A 23,892-nucleotide genomic window follows, 5' to 3' on the forward strand; every position below is an offset into this window, starting at 1 on the left:
TCAGGTTTTAAACATTGCTGATGTTTTAATCACAGTTGTATCATCAGGATGCTGACATATGCTGCAAAAGGCTTATATTAACAATTATAATAACAAAAAACTTTTTTGTTATTTTTCTTTGTCGCATTATTACACATAGACGTTGAGGATAAAACATGTTTCAAATAAATGAAATTGCAAAAGAATTGTGCACCAATTGTCTCTGTCTAATGATACTTTGCATGAATTATGTAAATATTTAATGTCACACTAAAATACTGAGTGCAATGTTATTTTTTTAATAAAAATATAAATATACAGCACAATCACAAAACCACACATATCTTTTAATTAGTATGATTATCTTATCACAACCCCATTATTTAAAATGATTTGATTTTTACTTTGAATGGAAATTCCCAAAAATGAAAGTTCAGTCTATAATTGGAAACACAGAAGTCATGCGGGTAAAATGTTGAGAAAGTACAGTAGGTAACACTTTACAATAAGGTCTCATTAGTCAATGGTAAAAAATACATCAACAGTGAGAAATAACTACTTTTTACTTAAAATTGCAACTCAACTTTAATAGTTATTTACTCTATTAAAGAATGTATTAAATACATTCTTTAGCAATAGGAGAGTCTTGAAAAATATTAACATTAGCCTGATAGCACTGAAAGCCTACGTCCTGTGCAGCAAATTACCAAAACGCACACTAGACAACAATACATCACGTAACATTCACCAGAGAGAAAACGTTATAGTGCAGTTAGTAATTACAATACCAAACATAATAAAAGAAGGTAAGTTTTTGATGTTTGCCTGCAATTTTCTGTCTTAACTGCATCCGTGAATGTGCCGATGACCTAATCATTTCTGCGTGATCAGGATACTTTGAGGTATGTAATTACATGTTTTGACAGGCAGGGACAGCCTATCGCAATGTTCAGACCGAACATTTTGATTAGACAAACTTTTTTTTGTTGTCCTACACCTTTCACAGAGTAATAGAAATTATGTAAATGCATTTGGACCACTTAATTTAAGCTGGTTTTAGCTGGTCAACCAGTTTAGTTTTAGAGGGCTTTTGGCCATTTCCAGGCTGGTTTTTAAGCCATTTCCAGTCTTGTCTTTGTTGGTCAGGCTGGGAGATTACCAGCTAAAACCAGCTTGACCAGCCTAGCCAGGCTGGGAGCCCAGCCAAAACCAGCTATTTCCAGCTTAAACCAGGCTGGTCAAGCTGATTTTAGCTGGTCATTTTCCAACCCCTCTAAATCCAGTCTGGTCGACCAGCCAAAGCTGGTTTAAGCTGTTTTTTTCAGCAGGGATACATTAGGATGTGAAGAGCCAAACAATAGACAATTTGAAGACGATAGCCTTTTGTATCTGGAAAAAAGGTGTAAATTTTACAAAGTAATTTATTTATCATGATTCACATTATTTAGGAATGCCCACAAAACTGTATCGCAAAATATTTACATGACTAATGTTGACAGCTTTGATGCATTCTTAGAGCTTTTTGTTTTCCATATAGATATAACTTTTTTTAAATCATGATATGTGTCTGTTGTTCAGTATCCTGTAGATCAATGGCCTCCAAGACCCCAGTGGGTTTTATTGGACTGGGTAACATGGGGACACCTATGGCTAGAAATTTACTGAAGAACGGATATCCTGTCATTGCTACGGATGCCTTCCAGGAGTCTTGCAAAGAGCTTCATGATTCAGGAGCACAGGTATAAATGTCTGGTTTTCAAAAAACAGAGTCTCATAACATAATTACTGTTGTTCTGTTTTCTTTTATGACTGTCCTGTACAGATCTGTATTTGACCTTATGGGAATAACCGCTGTTTCCTTTCCTTGCAGATCCTAGATTGCCCTGCTGAGGTGGCTGAAAAAGCAGACCGCATCATCACCATGCTACCATCCAGCCCGAACGTCATTGAGGTTTATACAGGACCCAATGGCATCCTTAGGTGTGTTCTCTCAAAATTAATTCTCCTTTTAATTTGACTGAATTTCACCAGATTGAGGAAATGGTTGAATTTTTAAGTTTTCAAAAATTGCGTTTACACAGTGTATAATTATTTCAATATAATTTACCCTCAACAAGACACGTGTTCGATAGATGTTTCATATAATGCTTATGCTTCAAAGTGGAACTAAATAGTGCTGCTTGTGTGGACCACATGGACTGCTCAACAGCAGTGACTTGTTTACATGTGGAAAGGTCTTGAATCAATCAAAAGACCAGTTCTAAATAGAATATTGCAAAGAACATAAATGTCTTTGTGATTTACTTTAAACCCTGATGAAAAGCATTGAGGTTTACAATGGCTTTGACAAACAAGAGAAACACTGTGCCATGAATGATCCAGTTAGAGGTTGGATTGGATTTATGGTAGTAAACTACACCATCATATTTGGGAGATATACATATGGATTTTATCATATTATTAATGTAGATGTATATGTAATGTGATAAAAGATTTCACTGTAAAAAGATTAGTTGACTTAAAAAATTAGCGAACCAGTTGCCTTAAAAAACCCATATTATAGGTTTTTGAAAATGCTCTTCCATATAGTGTGTCACACAGCTCTAAGTGAAGTGAAATGTCCAGCTAAGGCTTAAATCTGTAATTATTATTCGCGGATATAACTGAGGATGTGGGTGGTGAGGGAGGTGTCGCCGACGTCGCTACGGACGCGCCGGCCCTGTGTGCGTGCGTGCGTGCGTGTGTGTGAAAAGAGCAAGTAGACTGTGATGGGCTAGGAGATCTCCTCGCCAGTTCTTGGATTTTTGCTTGATAAAATAGTTAGTCGTCGGTATTTTCTAGTCCATCGTCTGTTTTTACATTCACCCACTGGCAGCCAAAATCCACTATGAAGCGGGTATGCACTGTGACTACTTTTATATTGTTGATTATCTGCTGGGCATTTCACTCTGTCTCGTGCTGAAGCCTGTCAGTGTTGTCGACCAATCGCAGCAGGCTGTCATCGGTCCAATCAGCGCAAATTAGCTTCGCGCTGTTGAGGGGTTTGGGAACAAATTAATCGCTGAACGATTCATATGGGAGTCGCTGGGATAATTAGGTAAAACTAAATGCAGATTGTAAGACCATAAAAGTGTTTTTTGACCTTGCATGCATATTAGACTGTTGTTGGAGACCCGTACAACCTAAATATGACCCTATTTCATGTATAATATGGGCTCTTTGAAATATTAAGTAAAAATGCTAAACTACCTGACAAATGTCTTGTTGTCGATCCCAGTTGTAAGAGCAACAAATAATAACTTGACTTCTAGTTGATCATTTGGAAAAGTGGCAGAAGGTAGATTTTTCAGATGAATCATCTGTTGAACTGCATCCCAATCATCACAAATACTGCAGAAGACCTATTGGAACCCGCATGGACCCAAGATTCTCACAGAAATAAGTCAAGTTTGGTAAAAGAAAAGTTGTGGTTTGGGGTTACATTCAGTATGGGGGCATGCGAGAGATCTGCAAAGTGGATGGCAACATCAACAGCCTGAGGTATCAAGACATTTGTGCTGCCCATGCAAACCACAGGAACGGGCAAATTCTTCAGCAGGATAGCGCTCCCTCTCATACTTCAGCCTCCACATCAAAGTTCCTGAAAGCAAAGAAGGTCAAGGTGCCCCAGGATTGGCCAGTCCAGTCACCAGAAATTAACATTATTCAGCATGTCTGGAGTAAGATGAAGAAGGTATTGAAGATGAATCCAAAGAATCTTTATGAACTCTGGGAGTCCTGCAAGACCGCTTTCTTTGCCATTCCAGATGACTTTATTAATAAGTTACTTGAGTCATTGCAGAGATGAATGGATGCAGTCCTCCAAGCTCATAGGAGTCATGCACAATATTAAATATCATTTTTTCACTGTACCATGACTTTATATTCTATACTATACATTATTTCTGTTAAGTGACAAGACTTATGTCTAAGCAAAGTCAGACCTTACTGTCCTAATTAAATAATAAAAAATCAAGACATGATCATATTTTATTTTGGTAAAATAAGCGTAATCTAGAGGCCTTTGGCTTTCATATAAGCCACTTCTGAAACCAAATGATCAATTAAAAGTCAAGTTATTATTTGCTGTTTCTAAAACTTAGATAGGCGACAAGACGTTTGTTAGATAGTGTATGTGCATTAGTCAAAAAATTAAGTTAAGCCAACAATGCATAACATAGGCTTAAGCCTAATTAAAACAGGTTTACTTGCTTTTTAATGTAAAGTCAACTTGTTGCATTTAAGGCAGTGGGTTCACTCAATTTATTTAAATGAAAATGTACGTATAACTTTTTACAGTTTAATTTAATATAATTACATTAATTGTTATTAGGTTATTGCATTTGTATTTATACTTGTTGTATTCGTGCTATAGTGTTTTTACAGTTTATATAACAGCTTAATTACATTTCAATATGATGATAATTTGCTATATGTGTGGTTAACCTATAATTATTATTATTTATATTTTTAGAGTTATTGTAGTTTTATTGAAAAAAAATCTGCTTCGTCAGGGGGAAAAATACCTGATGATTTATCATCACCGCTTAGAACATGCAGGATATAAGAGATTAATTTCTCTGTTCAGGTATTATGTTTAGAAAAAAGCTGCCAAATTATTTACTCACTACAAGTTTTATCATTATTATCACTTTAAATACTGTTCCTTGGGTCATCTGGATGGTATATGTTTAACAGCTTGAAAGAAGTAGTTTCCAAATTTCCAAATGACAATGATATATATATTTCTTCTTTGCACAGCAGTTGTCTGCGTCATTTATAAAGATTTGTAATAATCCTTAAGATTAAAGAGTTTCCCCCGACTATATGATTAGTACAGTAATTCTTTTAATCTAGTAATTCTTTTAAATCTACCTTAAACTGGAAAAATCTAGTCTGTGGGGGTTTACAGGAGGAGAGACGTATAAACTGTCATACAGCACTGTAAAATATTACTGTAATACTATGTTACAGAATGTTTATAACTTTGCTTTAGGAATACTGGTGTATTCACTGCTGTCTAAATATGTTGGTTTATAGCGCTCTCAATTTTTCTAGATGTGATTATTTCAAATTTGTTAATGCTACAATTTAATCATTTTAACAATAAAACAAATGATGTGCTAAAAAACACAAAATTAAATGATGTAGTTTATGCCACAGTTAGATGATCTCAATAGTCTTAAGAGTTCATCACACTGAGCACCTGTTGAAGTGTAATTTTAACCCTGGTAGGTTGAAAACTATCAAAGATAAATTTATATTGATTAAGATCAGATCAGCTAATCCTTAAGAAGGTTTTCAGTAATCTAGCAAACAAATCCATTGAAACGATAGATTAAAAACAGTACTAATAGATATGAAAACAGTCTTGTGATTACATCAGTGTTTGCAAGAAATAAAGTGATTTGTGGTATACTTTTTATATTTCATTTGTGAAGTCAGGTAAAGGCAGTTGATGTGGGTTTATGTTTTTATTTATTTATTTTTTTTGGCATTCATGTGTGATTCTGTGTGATTTTGATCTGCTGCTCTACAGCAATACTATTTGCTGTTGCACTGTGCTTATTCACTCACTGGCCACTTTATTAGGTACACCTTACTAGTACCGTGTTGGACCCCGTTTTGCCTTCAGAACTGCCTTAATCCTTCGTGACATAGATTCAACAAGGTACTGGAAATATTCCCCAGAGATTTTGGTCCATATTGACATGATAGCATCACGCAGTTGCTGCAGATTTGTTGGCTGCACATCCATGATGCGAATTTCCTGTTCCACCACATCCCAAAGGTGCTCTATTGGATTGAGATCTGGTTACTGTAGAGGCCATTTGAGTACAGTAAACTCATTGTCATGTTCAAGAAGCCAGTCTGAGATGATTCGCGGTTTATGACATGCTGCAATATCTTTTTGGAAGTAGCCATCAAAAGATGAGAACACTGGTCATAAAGGGATGGACATGGTCAGCAACAATAGTCAGGTAGGCTGTGGTGTGGACACGATGCTCAGTTGGCACTAATGGGCTCAAAGTGCGCCAGGAAAATATCCCCCAAATAATTACGACCGAATGTCGCAACAAAAATTGAGACCCATCAGACCAGGCAACATGTTTCCAATCTTCTATTGTCCAATTTTAGTGAACCTGTGTGAATTGTAGCCTCAATTTCCTGTTCTTAGCTGACAGTAGCTGACAGGAGTGGCACCCTGTGTGGTCTTTTGCTGCTGCAGCCTATCCGCCTCAAGGTTAAAAGTGTTTTGTGTTTTGTCTTTGTCTTCTGCATACCTTGGTTGTAACGAGTAGCTAATTGAGTTACTGTTGTCTTTCTATCAGCTTAAATCAGTCTGGCCATTTTCCTCTGACCTCTGGCATCATCAAGCCATTTGCGCCCACAGAACTGCGGCTCACTGGATATTTTCTCTTTTTCGGACCATTCTCGGTAAACCTTAGAGATGGTTGTGCGTGAAAATCCCAGCAGATCAGTAGTTTCTGAAATACTCAGACCAGCTTGTCTGGCACCAACAACCATGCCACGTTCAAAGCCACTTAAATCACCTTTCTTCCAGACCTTCTTGTCCAACACCAATGGTCAGGACCTCACAAATGCACAAAATTTCTATAAACACACTTCTAGTAGAAACACCAACTCCATATTAAACCCTATGGATTAAGATTAAGATGGGTTTGGGATTAAAGTTTATGTGGATGTAAAGGCAGATGTCCCAAAAACAAAATTATTTAAAAAATTCAGGATAATTTATTCAGACACCTTCAAAAGCTATAAATAAAATAATGGCACTAAATATGACAAGAACTCAGGTCTTTGCAGTTAAACTGTGTCAGAACTGCCTAATGACATTTGATGGAAAGATACATTATGTAATGGATTACAACAATCAACCAAAAATCAATACTTTGTTGGTTCATCATTTCTCTCACTGACATCCTATAATCTCATGTGATGCTGTCAACCTGATTCATGCAAACATAAATTTTAGTATTTTCCCCAACTCAACAGCTTGTTAAAGGGATAGTTCACCCAAAATGCACAATTGTCAGAATTTACTCAACCTTTTTTTGAGAAAAGAATTGTTTATGTTTATACGACCTCTATAGTATTTATTTTTCCTAATAAGTCAATGTGTACAGGTTTCCAAATATCTTACATTGTGTTCAATAGAAAAAAGGGAACTCGAATGTTTGGAATTACTAAGCGTAAGTAAATAATGAGTAAATGCAGATTTTTGGGTAAACTTTCCCTTTAAGTTCCTGTTGGTTTTAGGCCACTGTATGAACAATTCTTTGGGACGTAATATGTCACTGTTTACTTGATTTAACTTGAGTTTTTTTTAATAAAGTGAGCTCAAGCAAGCCCTTAAATAAACTAAACTGTCAAACGCTCACTAGTAAAAAAATATACAGTATATATCCATTGTCTAATTTGTGTATAGCCATTTTAAAATATTTTTTTTCTTTACCTGCATGCCTTGTGACAACCAACATCAGAAAACATTCTGTAACAAAACAGTAAACATTTAAATGTATTAAAATATTGAAGCATAAGAAAATAAACAATAACATAAACAGAAAAAAGGCCATTTCACAATACACAGACAGTAATACAATACACAACATAATACAATATCATTCAGCAAGCATAAGAGATAAAATAGGAATTAAATATAAAAAATGTATCATTTACAGAGAAATTTGTAGGCTCCACAACCTGACAAATGCCAAACAAATCCCACCTATAATGAGTTACAAGTCAACATTACTGATATAAAACATAATTGGGTTCCAAATTTAAAAAAAAAAAACTTTTGTTTGTTTGCCATCCAATATCACATTTCTTCCATGGGCAACACATAATTTAAGCTCCTAATCCAGGTTTCAAAGACAGGCACGTAATCTGACTTCCAATTTTGTAAAATTATTTTCTTTGCTAATATCATACACAAAGATACTGCCCGTGATGTATATTTATCACCTATTTCTGAGGTGTCTCCAAAAATGCCCAATTTTGGCTCTGGTGACAGATCAATCCTATATAATTCAGATATTAAATTAAAACGTTCTGCTAAAATGAACTAATTTTATGACATGACCAGAATGAGTGAGTAAATGTACCTTCAAAGTTTTTACATATAATATGCAATGATACATTTGGAAAAATCTTATGTAATTTTACTTTTAAATAATGAAGTCTGTGGATAACTCTAAATTGAATCATCAGTGTCTCACTTTGATAAATTATTGAATAATTAAAATAAAGTTTCAGAGGTACTTACCAAGTAATAATTTTAAATTACAAATATTTGTAAATCCCTATATTAATGATTAGAGACCGTTATAAACTTAATGTAATAATTGATTTATTCCAATCTGAGCAATAAAAAAATTTCTTAAGGTGAAATATCTAATTTAGATTTCACTACTGGTTAGTTTCATTTAAACATTCTGTAGGTACTTGTCTTTCCATTAATATTTAACATTCTTCTTTTTGATTTTGCCTCCGCCTTAAGGAAGGTAAAAAAAGGCACCCTTCTCATCGACTCCAGCACCATCGACCCTGCAGTGTCTAAGGAGATGGCAGTCGCTGCTGAGAAGATGGGTGCAGTGTTCATGGATGCGCCGGTGTCAGGAGGTATGATGACTAGCCTTCGAAACAACCTCTTATTAACATCAACATATTATTCACTCATATGTTTGACAAGAACTCATTGTTTAGATTTATTGCAAGTGCTCACTTTGGAGATACAATTACAGGGTAATTTAACGACTGAACTGTATTCTTTCTCTGGCTTTTTTATTGTGGTAAACCTGCTTAATGTTTCTCAGTTCATCAGTTAAATGACATCATTAGATGTTTTTGTTTATTTCCTATTTCTCTAGAAGCTTATTGCTATATTTAAGTGTACGCAAAGAGTGGTTAGAAAGAATAAACATTTTTTTATTTTAATGGACATTTCTGTTTGAATATATGTTTGTGATTGTTTACATTGGTGTCAGTATTTCTCAATCATTTCTTTTAAAGTTATTGCACGTTGTTTTCCAGAAAAAAATTCTATTATGCAGATTCTCTGGCAAAGCTCTGTGACAGGGCCTTTAATGGCCTGAGCCGTTATGGAGGACGGCACTGTCAGTAGCTTTCACTTTGATGGAGCCGTAATGTTGTCTTTTCCAGAGCTAGGGCCTTTCATGTAGATAAAAGGCCATAAAGAGCTGAGAAACTGCCCTGGACAAGCACATTTTTAAGATGCACAACTTGTGTGAGTGGGGAAACTCCTCAGGCATTAAATGTTTGCTGGATGTATGTTTACTGACTGGCGTCTGTACTGCAGACAGGATTTTAAAGAGCCTGTGTGTGCATGGACTAGACTATAAAAGGTGAATGGGTGGAGGTGTCCAAGCTCTTGGACTAGGCTGTGATCTAATCCTTTCTTATAGCAACTTAGTGGTTACGTTTTCTGTCCTTACTTAAAGCATCTTTTGTGGGATATATAGCACAGAATGTTGACAAATATACAGATGTGCACAAAATTGTTGGTACCCTTCAATTTTGTCCTGGCCAGTTTGATTAATTTGCCTTTTTAATGTCTGATAATATTTTTTCTTCTGGAGAAAATCTTATTTGTTTTATTTTGGCTGGAATAAAAGCAGTTTTTAATTTTTTATGAACCATTTTAAGGTCAAAATTATTAGCCCCATTAAGCAAATTTTTTTCCGATAGTCTACAGAACAAACCATCGTTATACAATAATTGCCTAATTACAGTAACCTGCCTAGTTAACCTAATTAACCTAGTTAAGCCTTTAAATGTCACTTTAAGCTGTATAGAAGTGTCTTGAAAAATATCTAGTAAAATATTATTTACTGTCATCATGGCAAAGATAAAACAAATCAGTTATTAGAAATGTTATTAAAACTATTGTGTTTAGAAATGTGTTGAAAAAAATCTTCTCTTCGATAAACAGAAATTGGGAAAGACCATGTTCATCAAATCACTCTGTCACCAGTCTTGCTGTGTGTTTTGGTGCATTATCATCCTGATACACAGCACCGCCTTCAATGTTCCATGATACAATGTTTGAAACATTGGGCTCACATGGTCCTCCAGAATGGTTCGGTATCCTGGGCAGTGACTTGCATGTATGACTCATTTATGACATACACCACACATAATGGGACACACACCTTACAAAAAGTTATCTCGTCAGTGCACAAAGTATTTTCTTGGGAATCACCAAGAGTTTCTGGCAAAACTTAGATGGGCCTTTGATCAGCTAAAACATTAAAATGTGACAAACATTCAAAAAAGAGAAATCATTAAGGGCAAACACTTTTTCACACCACTGAAAAAAAAATTATGATGAAAAAAGATGATTAACAGAGCAAGGAAATTTTCACAGTATGTCTGATAATATTTTTTTTTTTCTGGAGAAAGTCTTATTTGTTTTATTTTGCTTAGAATAAAAACAGTTTTTAATTTTTAATAACCATATTAAGGTCAAAATTATTTGTCACTTTAAGCTGTATAGAAATGTCTTGAAAAAATATCTAGTAAAATACTATTTGCTGTCATCATGGCAAAGATAAAATAAATCAGTTAATAGAAATGAGTTATAAAAACTATTATGTTTAGAAATGTAAAAATTAAACTTTTATGACTTCAAATATAAAGTAATATATCATAATGTAAAAATATTTACAAAATTTTTTTGAGACATATATTTACCCAGACAGAAAAAGGTTAATCCAAACACTTGAATAAAGAATATCCTGGTCATTCTTTAAAGTATACTGAGATGGATTTTTAAAACTGACTAAAAGAGATATAAAAGTGATCAATACAACTTTGTCTAGTCATCCCTAGTTTTTCCTGTCAATATTAATTTATTTAGATCATTTTGTTAATACTTATTGTAATTTGTACAACAATTACCAAGAAACCTGTTGAATATTTCTCAATTTAATGAAATAATTATTTTAGGCAAAGGTTTTGTAAGTGTCTGAAAGCAAAAAAGCCTAAATTAGATCAAATGTATTTGATAGAGCTTATTAAAGTTTTGTCATATCAAAAATACTACACTAGTATAAACAACACTAGTGATGTATGCTGCATTCAGTAAATGCATACACAGTACTCATAAACAGTAGATTATAACCTGAACATCAAGAGAAGGTGTATAGCTCTGAAAAAAATTAAGACCACTTGAAAATTCTTTGCTTCATGTGTGAGTTTGAGTAAAATGCTAGTATTGGTTTTATTCTATAAAGGTCAGAGACCAATTCTTTCAAATTTCATTCATTTGTATCAGTAACTAGGGATAGCAAATTTTCATAAGCCAAATGATCAACCTCTTCACTTGACAGACCATTTTATGAACCACGAGCACCAGTTCTTATATAAACAGTGTCCAGAAGGTGGCACTCCAGCCATCATGACGCCATTGCATCCCTTTCTAAACAGTCTCCCATGGCCTTTCCTCCCATACAATCTCTGTGTTGTGGAAAGGAGAATTTGCATGTGTGTGTGAGATCATTTAGTATTTTTTAAAGCTGATTTTCTTTTGTTATAATTTTATTCTCTCGGTTTTGTGTTCTTCTCTCTGTGCGTCACTAAGGTTTGGCACATCAGTCTGCGTTTCTCAAATAATACACTCATAAAATGACGAACAGCTCTCTCTCTCTTTGTCCTCTTTTGCTTAGATTTGTAATAAACTGAAAGGCACAAACCTCACTGTCTGCTGTTGCAGAATTGGACCCACAACAAACCCTCGGTTAACGTCACACACTCTGAAACGTGGGGTGTGTGGCCATTGCTGCGTCTAACAAGTGCTCAGCCAGTTAACAGTAATTACCCACATTCCTTGGTTTTTGCTGAGATTGCGGCCACACTGTCGCTCACTCTCACTATGAAGCCCACGGTGGGAAAACTTCAGCTCTCAGAAGCGTTTTGTGTCTCAGTTTTGTGTGTGGTGGGACTGGATTAAATCTGGTTTCGTTTGCGTTTTGTAGAGCCGTGTTGGTGTTTTGCTCTCACTGTGTCTTAACCTCAAGTCAGTGTGGTATTTAGTAACGTACGTAAGTCATAATGTACATTTGTTTAACGTGGTCACTTGCCATATTCTCCCTTAACAGTCAAACTCCCCTTTTGTTTTTCCCTGGCTCAAGTTTAGGCTGTTTCTGAATGTGTGAGATGATCTTCTTTTTTTCTCTCCTGTCATTTATTATCTGATCTAACAGCCTGGATGCATGAGCCGTCTCGGTGGAACAGCCTTCACCCATCAGGCCCATATGTAGATCAGCCCTAATAAAGGGGAAAATGACAGTCTCGGGCTTTCAGACGGTCCTTTCAAAATGCATTTGAAGTTTCAAATGAAATGTTAATAAGTCAAGGCCCTCACATGATCAAACAGATGGCAATATTTACTTTTGTTTTATAAATCTGACCAGTCTTAACAATTAAACCTTAATTAAATTATAATATTCAAATAATAATGCAAGTATGATGTATTATGGAAAATTGGTCTGATTTAAACTATTATTTTAATGTTATTAGTTATGTATAAGACGTTGCAAGAATTTTTTTTTTCGTCACGCCAACTATTTTTGCTGCTTGTTCAAACTACTTATTTAAAATTAGCTGAAGCAACACAATTTTGGATATGTTTTGGGAAAACTTAATTGGTTTATGTTCAAGCTACTTAAATTTGTTATGTTAGCTTAATTGGTTTCTGTTGGGACAACATTAATGAATTGTGCTTTTATAAAATTGCATTATTATTACAATAGTAATAAGAAGAAATACTGGCAAAAATGTCATATTTAAATATAAAATTGTATACATAAATGGATGGAAAGAATTAAGTCATTTAAGAGAGAATTCAATAAAGAGACCACCTAATATTCTCAGTTTGTCTTGATTTATCATATTTATTAAGTTTTGGTTTGTGTCAAATGTTAACATTTGTTTTATTCTGTAAAGTTCTGATGGCACTTCTTTCAAAATTCACATAAAAATATTGTCAGTATAGATTTACAGCATTTTTCAATGGAATTCTGCATGAAAGTGCATGTTAGTCAGAATAACACTACTTATTCCACCAAATGTTGACTTCAAATGTTGAAAGTCTTCTGAACTTAAATTATTATTTTAGTGTTGTTTTATGACGTTAAGACGTTACAAGAATTTTTTTTTTCTGTCACACTCAAACTATTTTTGCTGCTTGTTCAAGCTACTTATTTAAAAAGGAGCTGAAACAACACATTCGTGAAAACTTTTTGGGGAAACTTAATTGTTTTATGTTCAAGCTACTTAAATTTGTTATGTTAGCTTAATCGATTTGTGTTGGGACAACATAAATGAATTGTGCTTTTTTAAAATTGCATTATTATTACAATAATAAAAAGAAAAACCGGCAAAAATTTTATATTTACATATAAAAATATATAGATAAAGAAATGGAAGGAATTAAGTCATTTAAGAGACCACTTAAAAAATTTCAGTTTGTATAGATTAATCGTATTTATTAGATTTGGGTTTGTGTAAAATGTTAATATTGTTTCATTCTGTAAAGTTCTGATGGCACGTCACAAAAATCTTGTCAGTACAGATTTACAGCATTTTTTAATGGAATTTTGAAAATTAATGTTAGTCAGAATAACTAATTTCTTTACTTATTCCACCAAATGTCTATTTCTTAAGTCTTCTAAACTGAAACAGTATTGTGTTGTCGAAGAATGTAAAGTATTTATGTAAAGAATTATAGTGTTGTGTATATGTATCTGTTTCTGTATCTGGTGGACAGGTGTTGAGAATTAGCAAGTCTGCAAAAACACTTAAACAAATGCATTTGGTTGTCCAGTGTAATTGTGATGTCCATGTCAAATAAATAAATACAAATTTAATGTTAAATCTATAAAAGCAACTCATGTTTTCAACAAACACAACTGAAATTGTGAATTCCTATATAAACTCCATATTAGGGTTGCACCGTTTACCGATACTATGGTAGTATCGCCATACTATGGGTCCAAAATACTGGCGGTTCCACTGTAGTTTATAAACAGTAGCATTGTAATTAATGGTTTATCAACAATAGATATTGTTGCACATAGAAAAGCAACTGAAATGCTAACACGTTTGTGCAATAATAGACCATTTTATTTTAATAGTCTGTGGAGCCCTGTAAGGTTGCAAAACTGTGTAGAATTTGCACCATTTATTGTAGCCTATTGCATATTTCCTAATGCTTCAGTTCTAACGCATATCTGAATCGGTTAATTTCTGTTCCTGTTAATATGATTTAGAAGCTACAACAACCGCGACAATCTCTTTAAAAGAATGACTCACAAAGTGAAATTTTTAATTGCTTTGGATCGTTATCTGCTAAGACAGAAAAAAAAATAGATGAAAAACCCAAAATAACAACAGGAAACATTGAAACAATTTTTGAGCAGTTCAAATAGCCTAACTTTGTTTGATAACTCTTTTTGTAACAAATTTTATTCGGTATAATTTGTATCTTTATTTAATGTATTTTTTGTTGGTCAGTTATCTACAAAATAAACAAAAAGAATGAATAAATTTTAGGTGAAGTGAGGTGCGAATATTACTTTTTTTGTCTTAAGGGAATTATGAATTACATTAAAGTAGGCCTATTATAACATTAAATAAAATAAAGTATTTCTGACAATTTTCTTTATAATTTGAATTACAATATCGCTACAATATACTACTTGGTATCGTGATAGTTCAGCTAGTATAGTATCGTAAGATTAATTAATGCTATTGCGACAACCATACTACATATATATAGTTTCAGTATGGATCTGCAAGTATGATGAGTTTTAATGTTTCATAACTGCAGTGTTAATGAAGTCTGTTACGCTAACTGCATTAACATTATTCCCATAACTATAGCGTTGCTATCCTGATGGGACAGCTGATCCCGCTTCACAATAGAAAATCTGTTTTTTAGATTGACCAGAAACAAGATAACTCATGGAGAGGTGGAACCCCAGATCTGTCTTAATGTAGATCAGCTTTGCCTGTGCTGTTTTTGGACGGCGTGAGCGTGCTCATTAATATCTCTGCCCTCTGTCGGCCGGAGCAGAAGGGGGAGGAGGAGACTGGCTGATAGATAGGTGAGTGACAGAGGAATTAGCATAACAAGATCCTCGCTGGGAAGGCCAGGGACTGGGAGATGTGTGTGAAGGGGGTGGACGCTGTCTGTCCTGAACTCCAGATGGAAACAGACCCATAGCAGCTGTCTAACTGGGACTTTTATAGCAGTGTGTGTATGTATGTGTGTGTGTGTGTGTGTTGCTTAGTCTTAGATACATGTATGTTAAATACAAGCAATTATGCAGCCAAGGTTTGTTATATATTGCTGTACATTAATATGCTGCGTTTTTTCAGGTTGTGTAGTAGGCATGGGACGATAACCGTTTTCAAGGTATACCTCGGTTTGGAAAAGTCAAGGTTTTAAACCCGTCAATTTTCTGTAATACCGTTCCTAAGGTATGTGTAAAATTTTTTATTGACGTTTTTTTTTTTTTTTTTTTTTTTTTTTTTTTCGTTTTTTTAGGACAACAGTATCTCCAGCAAAAAATATATCTAAAGATGCTGTTTTAAATTGTAAAAAAATCAGTTTTTGAAACAAATGAAGAAAGCAGAAGTCAATAATTCATTTAGTCTGACATGTTTACTCTTACAAAATATTTTAAGTGTTTCTCAAAATACAATATATTGTGTTCAAAAAGGGAAAAAGTTGTTGTTTTTTAACCAGACATTTAAAAAGAGTATATTTTAGAGCAGTAATCATAATACCGTGATACCGTGATATTTTTATCCAAGGTCATCATACCGTCAGAATCTTATATCGGCCCATGCCTATTGTGTAGGCAATGTTATGATTTATTTTGAAGGTTTGTTCACTTAGAACATCTGTGCTTCAAATCAGTTTTTCCAGAAAATAACAGCAAAATATGATTTGCATGGTTTAATTGAATTCGTTTGAAGAGAGATGATAGTTTCATCATTGACTTATAAGCTATTATGAACATTTTAAGGGAACTGTCACCCAGAAATTAAAATGCCCTCACATTTACTCACACTTTTTTTTTCTTTTGAACACAAGTAAAACAGGATTTTCCAAACATTCTTCAGTGTAACTTTCTTTGTATTCAGCCAAACAAAGAAACTCAAACACGTTTGGAACAAGTGGAGGATGAGGAAAAAGACCATTTCATTTTTGGGTGAACTTCAAGTTTAAATTTGGTCACAGCTCAAGCATGGATCCTTGACACAAGAAGACCAATGAGATTTATTCTTGCTTGATAATAGTTCACTGATCAGTGTAATGCTTATTTGTTTTTATACCTTGAATAATGACGAAATGAATATTCTGTCATCATTTACTCACCCTCATTCTAGTCCAAATCTATTAGAAAAATCTTCATCAAATCAAAATGTTTTATTCAAATCTGAGCCCTTTCAGCTTTTCCATTGAAAGTCTGTTCACCCAGAACATCTGTGCTTCCAATCATTCTCACGGAAAATAAGAACAAAATATGGTTTGCCTGGTTTAATTCAAGTCCTTTGAAGAGAGATGATAGTTTCGGCATTGACTTATAAGCTATTATGACCCTTTTAAGGGAATGGTCACCCAAAAATTAAAATGTCCACACATTTACTCACACTTAAGGGGTTTTAAAAATGATTTCTATTTCTTTTGAACACAAGTAAAACAGGATTTTTCAAACATTCTTCAGTGTATCTTACTTTTTATTCAGCTAAACAAAGAAACTCAAACAGGTTTGGAACAAGTGGAGGATGAGTAAGTGACTCTCATTTTTGGGTGAACTTCAAGTTTAAATTTGGTCACAGCTCAAGCATGGATCCTTGACACAAGAAGACCAATGAGATTTATTCTTGCTTGATTATAGTTCACCGACCAATGTAACGCTTAAAAGCCCAAATTCAAATTGTGTTTTATTGAGAAGACTAGGGTTAAACTGAGTGATTTTATGAAAATCTTGTGTGGGTTGCTTAACATGATGGCAGAATTTTCTATCTGATGTGAACGAAGCCCTTAAAGCTGTCTTTTCATGTCTGCACAGTCTGATGTGTACATGATTACTGCACTAAGAAGTGAATGAAAAGCTGTCTATCATTTCAGAGTGTCATCTGGTATGCACTTATGCCCCCTGTCGAGGATCTGTCATTCAAAAACCCCCCTTTTCTCGCTTCAAACAAGCACTGTGGATCATAAAAAGTGTATGTGTATGTGTGTGTGTGTGTGTGTGTGTGTGTGTGTGTGTGTGTGTGTGTGTGTAATTGTGTGTACCCATCATGAGTGTTGTTAAGCAGCTTTTAAGTCCGGAATTATGGATATTTTTTAAAACGCTGATGATGGTACTATTAGAGGAACGTGTGCATGTGTGAAAGGCCACTAATCAGCATCCTTACACACACCGATTTACTGATGGCCCTTGGTCTGGAGGATCATTGATTCCAGATCATTCTTTACTTGGTGTCCACACTCAAAGGGACTGTGTGGTTGCATGCAAAGGTTGAGGGTGATGATGGTGGTGATTAAAGTCCTGCTTATCTGAATGATGAAGATAATTCAACAGCTCCCACCATACACACAAGACTCTCTTGTGAGCGTGTGAAATTTTGCGTTTGTGTGTGCCGTGTGGTGGCTTGTAAACTCTTTTGAACCTGTCAGCATGCCACATTAGGGCTGCTGGCATAGAAACTATTAATCTGTGTGAAGTTCTCATGTGTGTGTGTTTTTTATATACAAAAAGAAGTGTATTAAGTTTGCTTGGTGTTTTAATTTGTCTGAGAAAATATCTCCTCTTGGTTGTAATTATAAGGTTTAGCCACATGAAGCTAGTAAATATGTTTGTTCCTGTTACGCTAGTAAGAACGTTCCCACTCCCTCAAAGCCAAAACATACACGAAAAAAGATTCTTAAAGGGAAAGTTCACCCAAAAATCCCCCTGAAAATACATGTGACTTTTTTTGTTCACTAAAGCAAGTTCAATTGATTTGACTTTTATTTTTTTAGGTGTACTACTTGGTACACCTTACAAGTACCGGGTTGGACCCCCTTTTACCTTCAGAACTGCCTTAATCCTTCGTGGCATAGATTCAACAAGGTGCTGGAAATATTCCTCTGAGATTTTGGTCCATATTGACATGATAGCATCAAGCAGTTGCTGCAGATTTGTTGGCTGCACATCCATGATGCAAATCTCCCATTCCACCACATCCTAAAGGTGCTCTATTGGATTGAGATCTGGTGACTGTAGAGGCCATTTAAGTACAGCAAAATCATTGTCCTGTTCAAAAAACCAGTCTGAGATGATTAGTGCTTTATGACATGGTGCATTATCTTGCTGAAAGTAGCCATCAGAAGATGGGTACACTGTGGCCATAAAGGGATGGACATGGTCAGCAACAATACTCAGGTTGGCAGGCGTTGACACAATGCTCAATTGGTCCCAAAGTGTGCCAAGAAAATATTCCCCACACCATTACACCACCACCAGTCTCAACCATTGATACAAGGCAGGATGGATTCATGTTTTCATGTTGTTGACACCAAATTCTGATCCTACCATCCAAATGTCGCAGCAGAAATCGAGACTCCTCAGACCAGGCAGCATTTTTCCAATCTTCTATTGTCTAAATTTGGTGAGCCTGTGTGAATTGTAGCCCAAGTTTTCTGTTCTTAGCTGACAGAAGTGGCACTCTGTGTGGTCTTCTGTTTCTGTAGCCTATCTGCCTCAAGGTTTGACATGCTGTGTGTTCAGAGATATGTTCAGAGACATGTTGTGTCTTCTGCATATCTCTGTTGTAACGAGTGGTTATTTGAGTTACTATTGTCTTTCTATCAGCTTGAACCAGTCTGGTCATTCTCCTCTGACCTTTGGCATCAACAAGGCATTTGTGCCCACAGAACTGCTGCTCACTGGATATTTTCTCTTTTTCTGACCATTCTCTGTAAAGCCTAGAGATGGTTGTGCAGTAAAATCCCAGTAGATCAACACTTTATGAAATTTAAGTTTTCTTCAAAATATCTTCCTTTATATTTAACAGAAGAAAGAAGCTCAAATGTTTATAACCACTTAATTTTTATGATTGGCTGAAGTATCCCTTTAAATATGTAACAAAATTATTAGCTGTCCTGTGAAATTATTTTTCAAACATTTCCCAAGGGATGATTAATAGAGCAGGGATTTTCCACAGTATTTCTTTTTATATTTTTTCTCCTGTATATTTTTGTTGGTTTGACTGAAATGTAAATTTTCTTATCACTCTGAAGATTTCTTTTTTCCGATTGGCTACAGAACAAACCACTGTTATCCAATGAATTGCCTAGTTAACCTAACTTGCCTAGTTAACCTAATAACCTAATTAAGCATTTAAATTGCACTTTATATAAGTATCTCACAAAATAATTGATAAAATATTATGTAGTGTCATGGCAAAGACAAAATAAATTGGTTATCAAGGCCATGTTTAAAATGTGTTGAAAAGTCTTCTCTCTGTTAAGAAAATATTAAAATTGTAGTGGTTAATATTAAATTAAAATGTAATTTAATAAATGTATTTCAGAGTGAAGCACTATTGTTTTACTCATGATCAGGTGTTTTCAGTGTCTTACAAAGGGCAAACTTGCAGTAAAGACAGCTTCACAAAAATTCACCTCTGCATCTGCTCTGTGGCTTAGGAAATTTTGAGATCACAACATGCACCAGACAAGCACTTAAAAGTTTTACACAACTCTTGTGTAAAAAAAAACGGGGAGGTTTGAAAGATTTTCTACAGCAGTGGTGTTTAACCCTGTTCCTGGAGATCGACCTTCCTGCAAAGTTCAGCTTCAACCCTGATCAAACACATCTGAACCAATTAATTAAGACCTGAACAGCACTTGATAATTACAGACAGGTGTGTTTGATATGGGTTGCAACTGAAATCTGCAGGAAGGTTGATCTCCAGAAACATGCTTGGTCGCCACTGTTCTACAGTTTCCCTAATAATAAACGCATAATGGTTTAATGTTCAACAATAAGACTATTGAGAATATTTAAGCTCATTTGTAGTGGTAATAATATTGTGAAGCCTTACAAACAACCACTTTTGTTTCATTAGATTTCAAATTTAAATTATTGTTGATAATAAAAGCATCTCAACCTTTCCAACACATCAGGAACCCAACATTTGCCTTCCTAAAAATGAATTTCCAGAGCGTTTAAAAAAAATTTCAAGGGTCATTTTTAAGTTATCTCAACTGTATCTGTGTTATATTATATATGTTATATTTACATCAAATACTTAAATTGAACTTTAATCACTTACGTTAGAATAGTATAAACTTACTAATTACAAAAACCGTTTTATTGGTAAACATTTAAAAAAGGAACTGCAATATTATGACACAACTTTGCAGTATAGTTGTCACTATTCCCATGATATTATAAAGATTATACAATTTGATTAACAGAATACACATACATAACCTAATTTCATAATCAAGCTATAGACAAACATTTAATTTAATCTAGCACAAGTTGTGCACAAACTCAGATAATTATCTCTGAAGATATGCAATTCATTTCTTAAACCATCTACTGTTTGTTCTTTTTGTGAGAATTTAGAGACAACAAAAATTAGCAACTGTTTTCATTGACTCAGTTGAAAAAAAAAAGGTGTAAAAATATGCTGAATCTAAAGCAAGATTTACATATAATTATTAATTTTACCTTAATAGATTGTTTAATTGCGCATAGCCATTTGTATGCCCGTTTTTGTTGGGCATTTTGGTTCGTTTTGGTTTTTCCCTATACTGAACATTTAGCATTTTTATTTTCTCAGTGATCTTGTGTAAACATTGAGCACATCATTGGAAAAACTAAACTGGCTCATCAGAACTCTTGAGTTTGAAGAGCTGCCAGGAATACTATATGCATTTATTGGTCTGATTGTCCAATCTGGATAAATATAGCTTTGATTGTAAAAGGAATGAATCATTGACATCCTCTGATAAACCGTCTATTTTATCGAGGTTTACCTAATGTTTTTACAGCAGTGTTTCTGGTATTGGAAACACAATAAGAACAGTTCCTAGAATGTTCTCTTGAGATCACTTTACTGCCCTGCCAGCGCAGTCATTTAGAGAGACAATCACTTTCGAATCCCCATTGTCTGTGGGCAATCAATGCTGGTCTTTTTACAGTCAAAAGAAAAAGTTATTGATCAGCTCAAGAGGCTAGCAAATAGATCGGAAAAAGGACAAGTGTTTGTGTGTGCGTCTGATGGGCTGGAAAAACCTAATTCTGTCATTTAAAGTCTTTATGACTGTCAGCAGTTCTAGAAGCTTGTAGAAATATGCTTTGCATGGGGGTTTTAATTTACACACAATATCTGCACACCTCCATTTTCTTACTCAGAAGTCAGAAGAGAAAGAGGCTCATATCCACAAATGTAGTTTAATGTAACTGTGCAACTAATGAAATGTGTCAGTGTTTTAAAAAATGGTAAGTGCCATTTTGAATATTTAAAATGCTAAAAAGGTAGTTTGCGGTACTTGACACAACAAACAGCTATGTACATCTCCGTCAGCATTCACTTTCATGTGGGTTTCTTCATCACATATATTTGCTGTTATAGTTGTTACAATCTACTTTACATTAGTTCTTTCTGATTGAGTTGTTTGTGTTTTCATTGACCAAGCATTTAGAGCTTTTCAAGTTGGTTTAATTACACATGGTTTAATTTTCCATTAGAAGTAGTGCCTACAATACAGAAAGAGACTCGGTTTGGGCCTAATGATAAGAATTAGATCACATATTCTGTTTATTTATCAGTGACCTGCTAATTATTCTGTTATTTTTAGTAATGGATGAATAGATAAATACACAAAGGCAGTAAAAGTAAATATAGATTCCTGTTGTTAACATTATTTTATCACATGGCTTTCGGCATGGGGCGATAACTGTTTTCAAGGTATACCGCAGATTGGAAAACTTAAGGTATTAAAACCGCCAAAATTAATTAACTGCCATAATAGAGTTCCTAAGGTATGTGTAAGATTTATTTTCTTTTAGGACAACAGTATCTCCAGCAAAAAAAATATCCAAAGATGCTGTTTTAAATTTTAAAGAAATCTGTGTTTTTGAAACTAATGAAGACAATGAAAAGTCAATGGTTCATTTGAATATTTGAGCTTGACATGTTTACTGCTCCAAAATATTTAAAATGTTTCTCAAAACAAAATATATTGTGTTCAATGGGGAAATAAGTTTTAGTTTTTTTAACCCAGACATTTAAAAAGAGCATATTTTAGAGCAGTGATCACACTACTGTGAAACCGTGATATTTTTATCCAAGGTTATGATATCGTCAGAATCCTATACCGGCCCATGTCTACATGGCTTATAGGAATCCATCATTGCCTGATAAATACATACTTTGTAGTAGGGCTAAACAATATATTGTTTGAGCATCGATATCGCAATGTGTGTATCCGCAGTAGTCACATTGCAGGATTAAATTATTTATTTAAAGATTATTAAATATAATTTTTTTCAAAATTATTTATACAGTGATTACCACGTTATTTAGTTTGATTGTTTCATTTCTGTACTTGATTACTTTTACACTCTCCAGAAAACTATAAAGCACCCTTTAATTAACTTTTATTCTTGATCTGCCGCATTTATATATTTTATGCAGACGCATTGAAAAAGACTTGATTATCCTAGTTGATCGAAATTCACTAAATCGTTCTCAATAGAGCTATTCATTCATTTTCTTTTTGGCTTAGTCTCTTTATTAAACTGGGGTCGCCACAGCGGAATGAATTTATTAGCACATGTTTTACGCAGCGGATGCCCTTCCAGCTGCAACCCATCACTGGGAAACATCCATACACACTTATTCACACACATACACTACGGACAATTTAGCTTACCCAATTCATCTACATCACATGTCTTTGAACTTTTGAGGGAAACCGGAGCACCCGGAGGAAACCCACACGAACACGGAGAGAACATGCAAACTCCACACAGAAATGCCAACTGATCCAGACTCGAAATGACTTGAAATGAAAGACTGAGCCACCGTGACTCCCCTTAGAGCTATTCAATCTGGTACAATTATATTCATATCGCAGCAAAACAAAATATCTCAATGTCAGATTTTTCCAATATTGTGCAGCCCTAGTTTGTAGAACATTAGACCTAACTATGCAGTAATAAAGTATTTCATAAATTAGGGCTTGGCGATTAGTCCTAATATCTAAATCTCACCTAATTTAACATTTTAACTCAATTACGATTAATGAACAATTATTTTATTTATTTATTTATTTATTTTTGCCCTCATAGTTCACTGAGAGGTTTTGTACAGGAAGTAAGCTCACATATTACAAGTGAGAGATTTTTTTGGAGGGTGCATTACTTGATTTTAAAATAATTGAAAGAAACGCACACCATCTACTATCAATGATTATTTATCAGCGTTGAACAACTAAAATTAAAACGCGCATTAGCTAAAAAGAACAGTCAAAAAAGAACTAGGAAAAGTAATTGAAAAAATTGACCTGGAAAAATTTGATCGATTAAAGGTTCTGAATGTCGAATTTTGATTAATCGCACAGCCCTGTCATAAAACTTGATTAATAATAGGAATAATAAGAAAGATTTTGACCTCCTAATAAATTAGTGTGAGGTTTATATTTTCTGTATGTTTTGGCCTATGCTTGTGCATATTGATTTCACATTGACTTTTATATATATATTATGATTAGCATTGCCAATATGCTAATGCCGTCTTGTTTAATTTCAA

General features: G+C 34.4%; 1 protein-coding gene across 1 annotated transcript in view; it reads left to right on the forward strand.

Moving 5' to 3' along the window:
- hibadha (3-hydroxyisobutyrate dehydrogenase a) overlaps positions 1 to 23,892 on the forward strand; it is a 50,432-nt gene that overhangs the window by 659 nt on the left and 25,881 nt on the right. The window contains exons 2-4 of the mRNA XM_056480268.1: positions 1,558 to 1,718; positions 1,850 to 1,959; positions 8,543 to 8,664. Coding sequence (XP_056336243.1) covers positions 1,558 to 1,718; positions 1,850 to 1,959; positions 8,543 to 8,664 — 393 coding nt within the window. The remainder of the gene's footprint in view (positions 1 to 1,557; positions 1,719 to 1,849; positions 1,960 to 8,542; positions 8,665 to 23,892) is intronic.

This window comes from Danio aesculapii, chromosome 19 (assembly GCF_903798145.1).
Source record: "Danio aesculapii chromosome 19, fDanAes4.1, whole genome shotgun sequence".
NCBI lineage: Eukaryota > Metazoa > Chordata > Actinopteri > Cypriniformes > Danionidae > Danio > Danio aesculapii.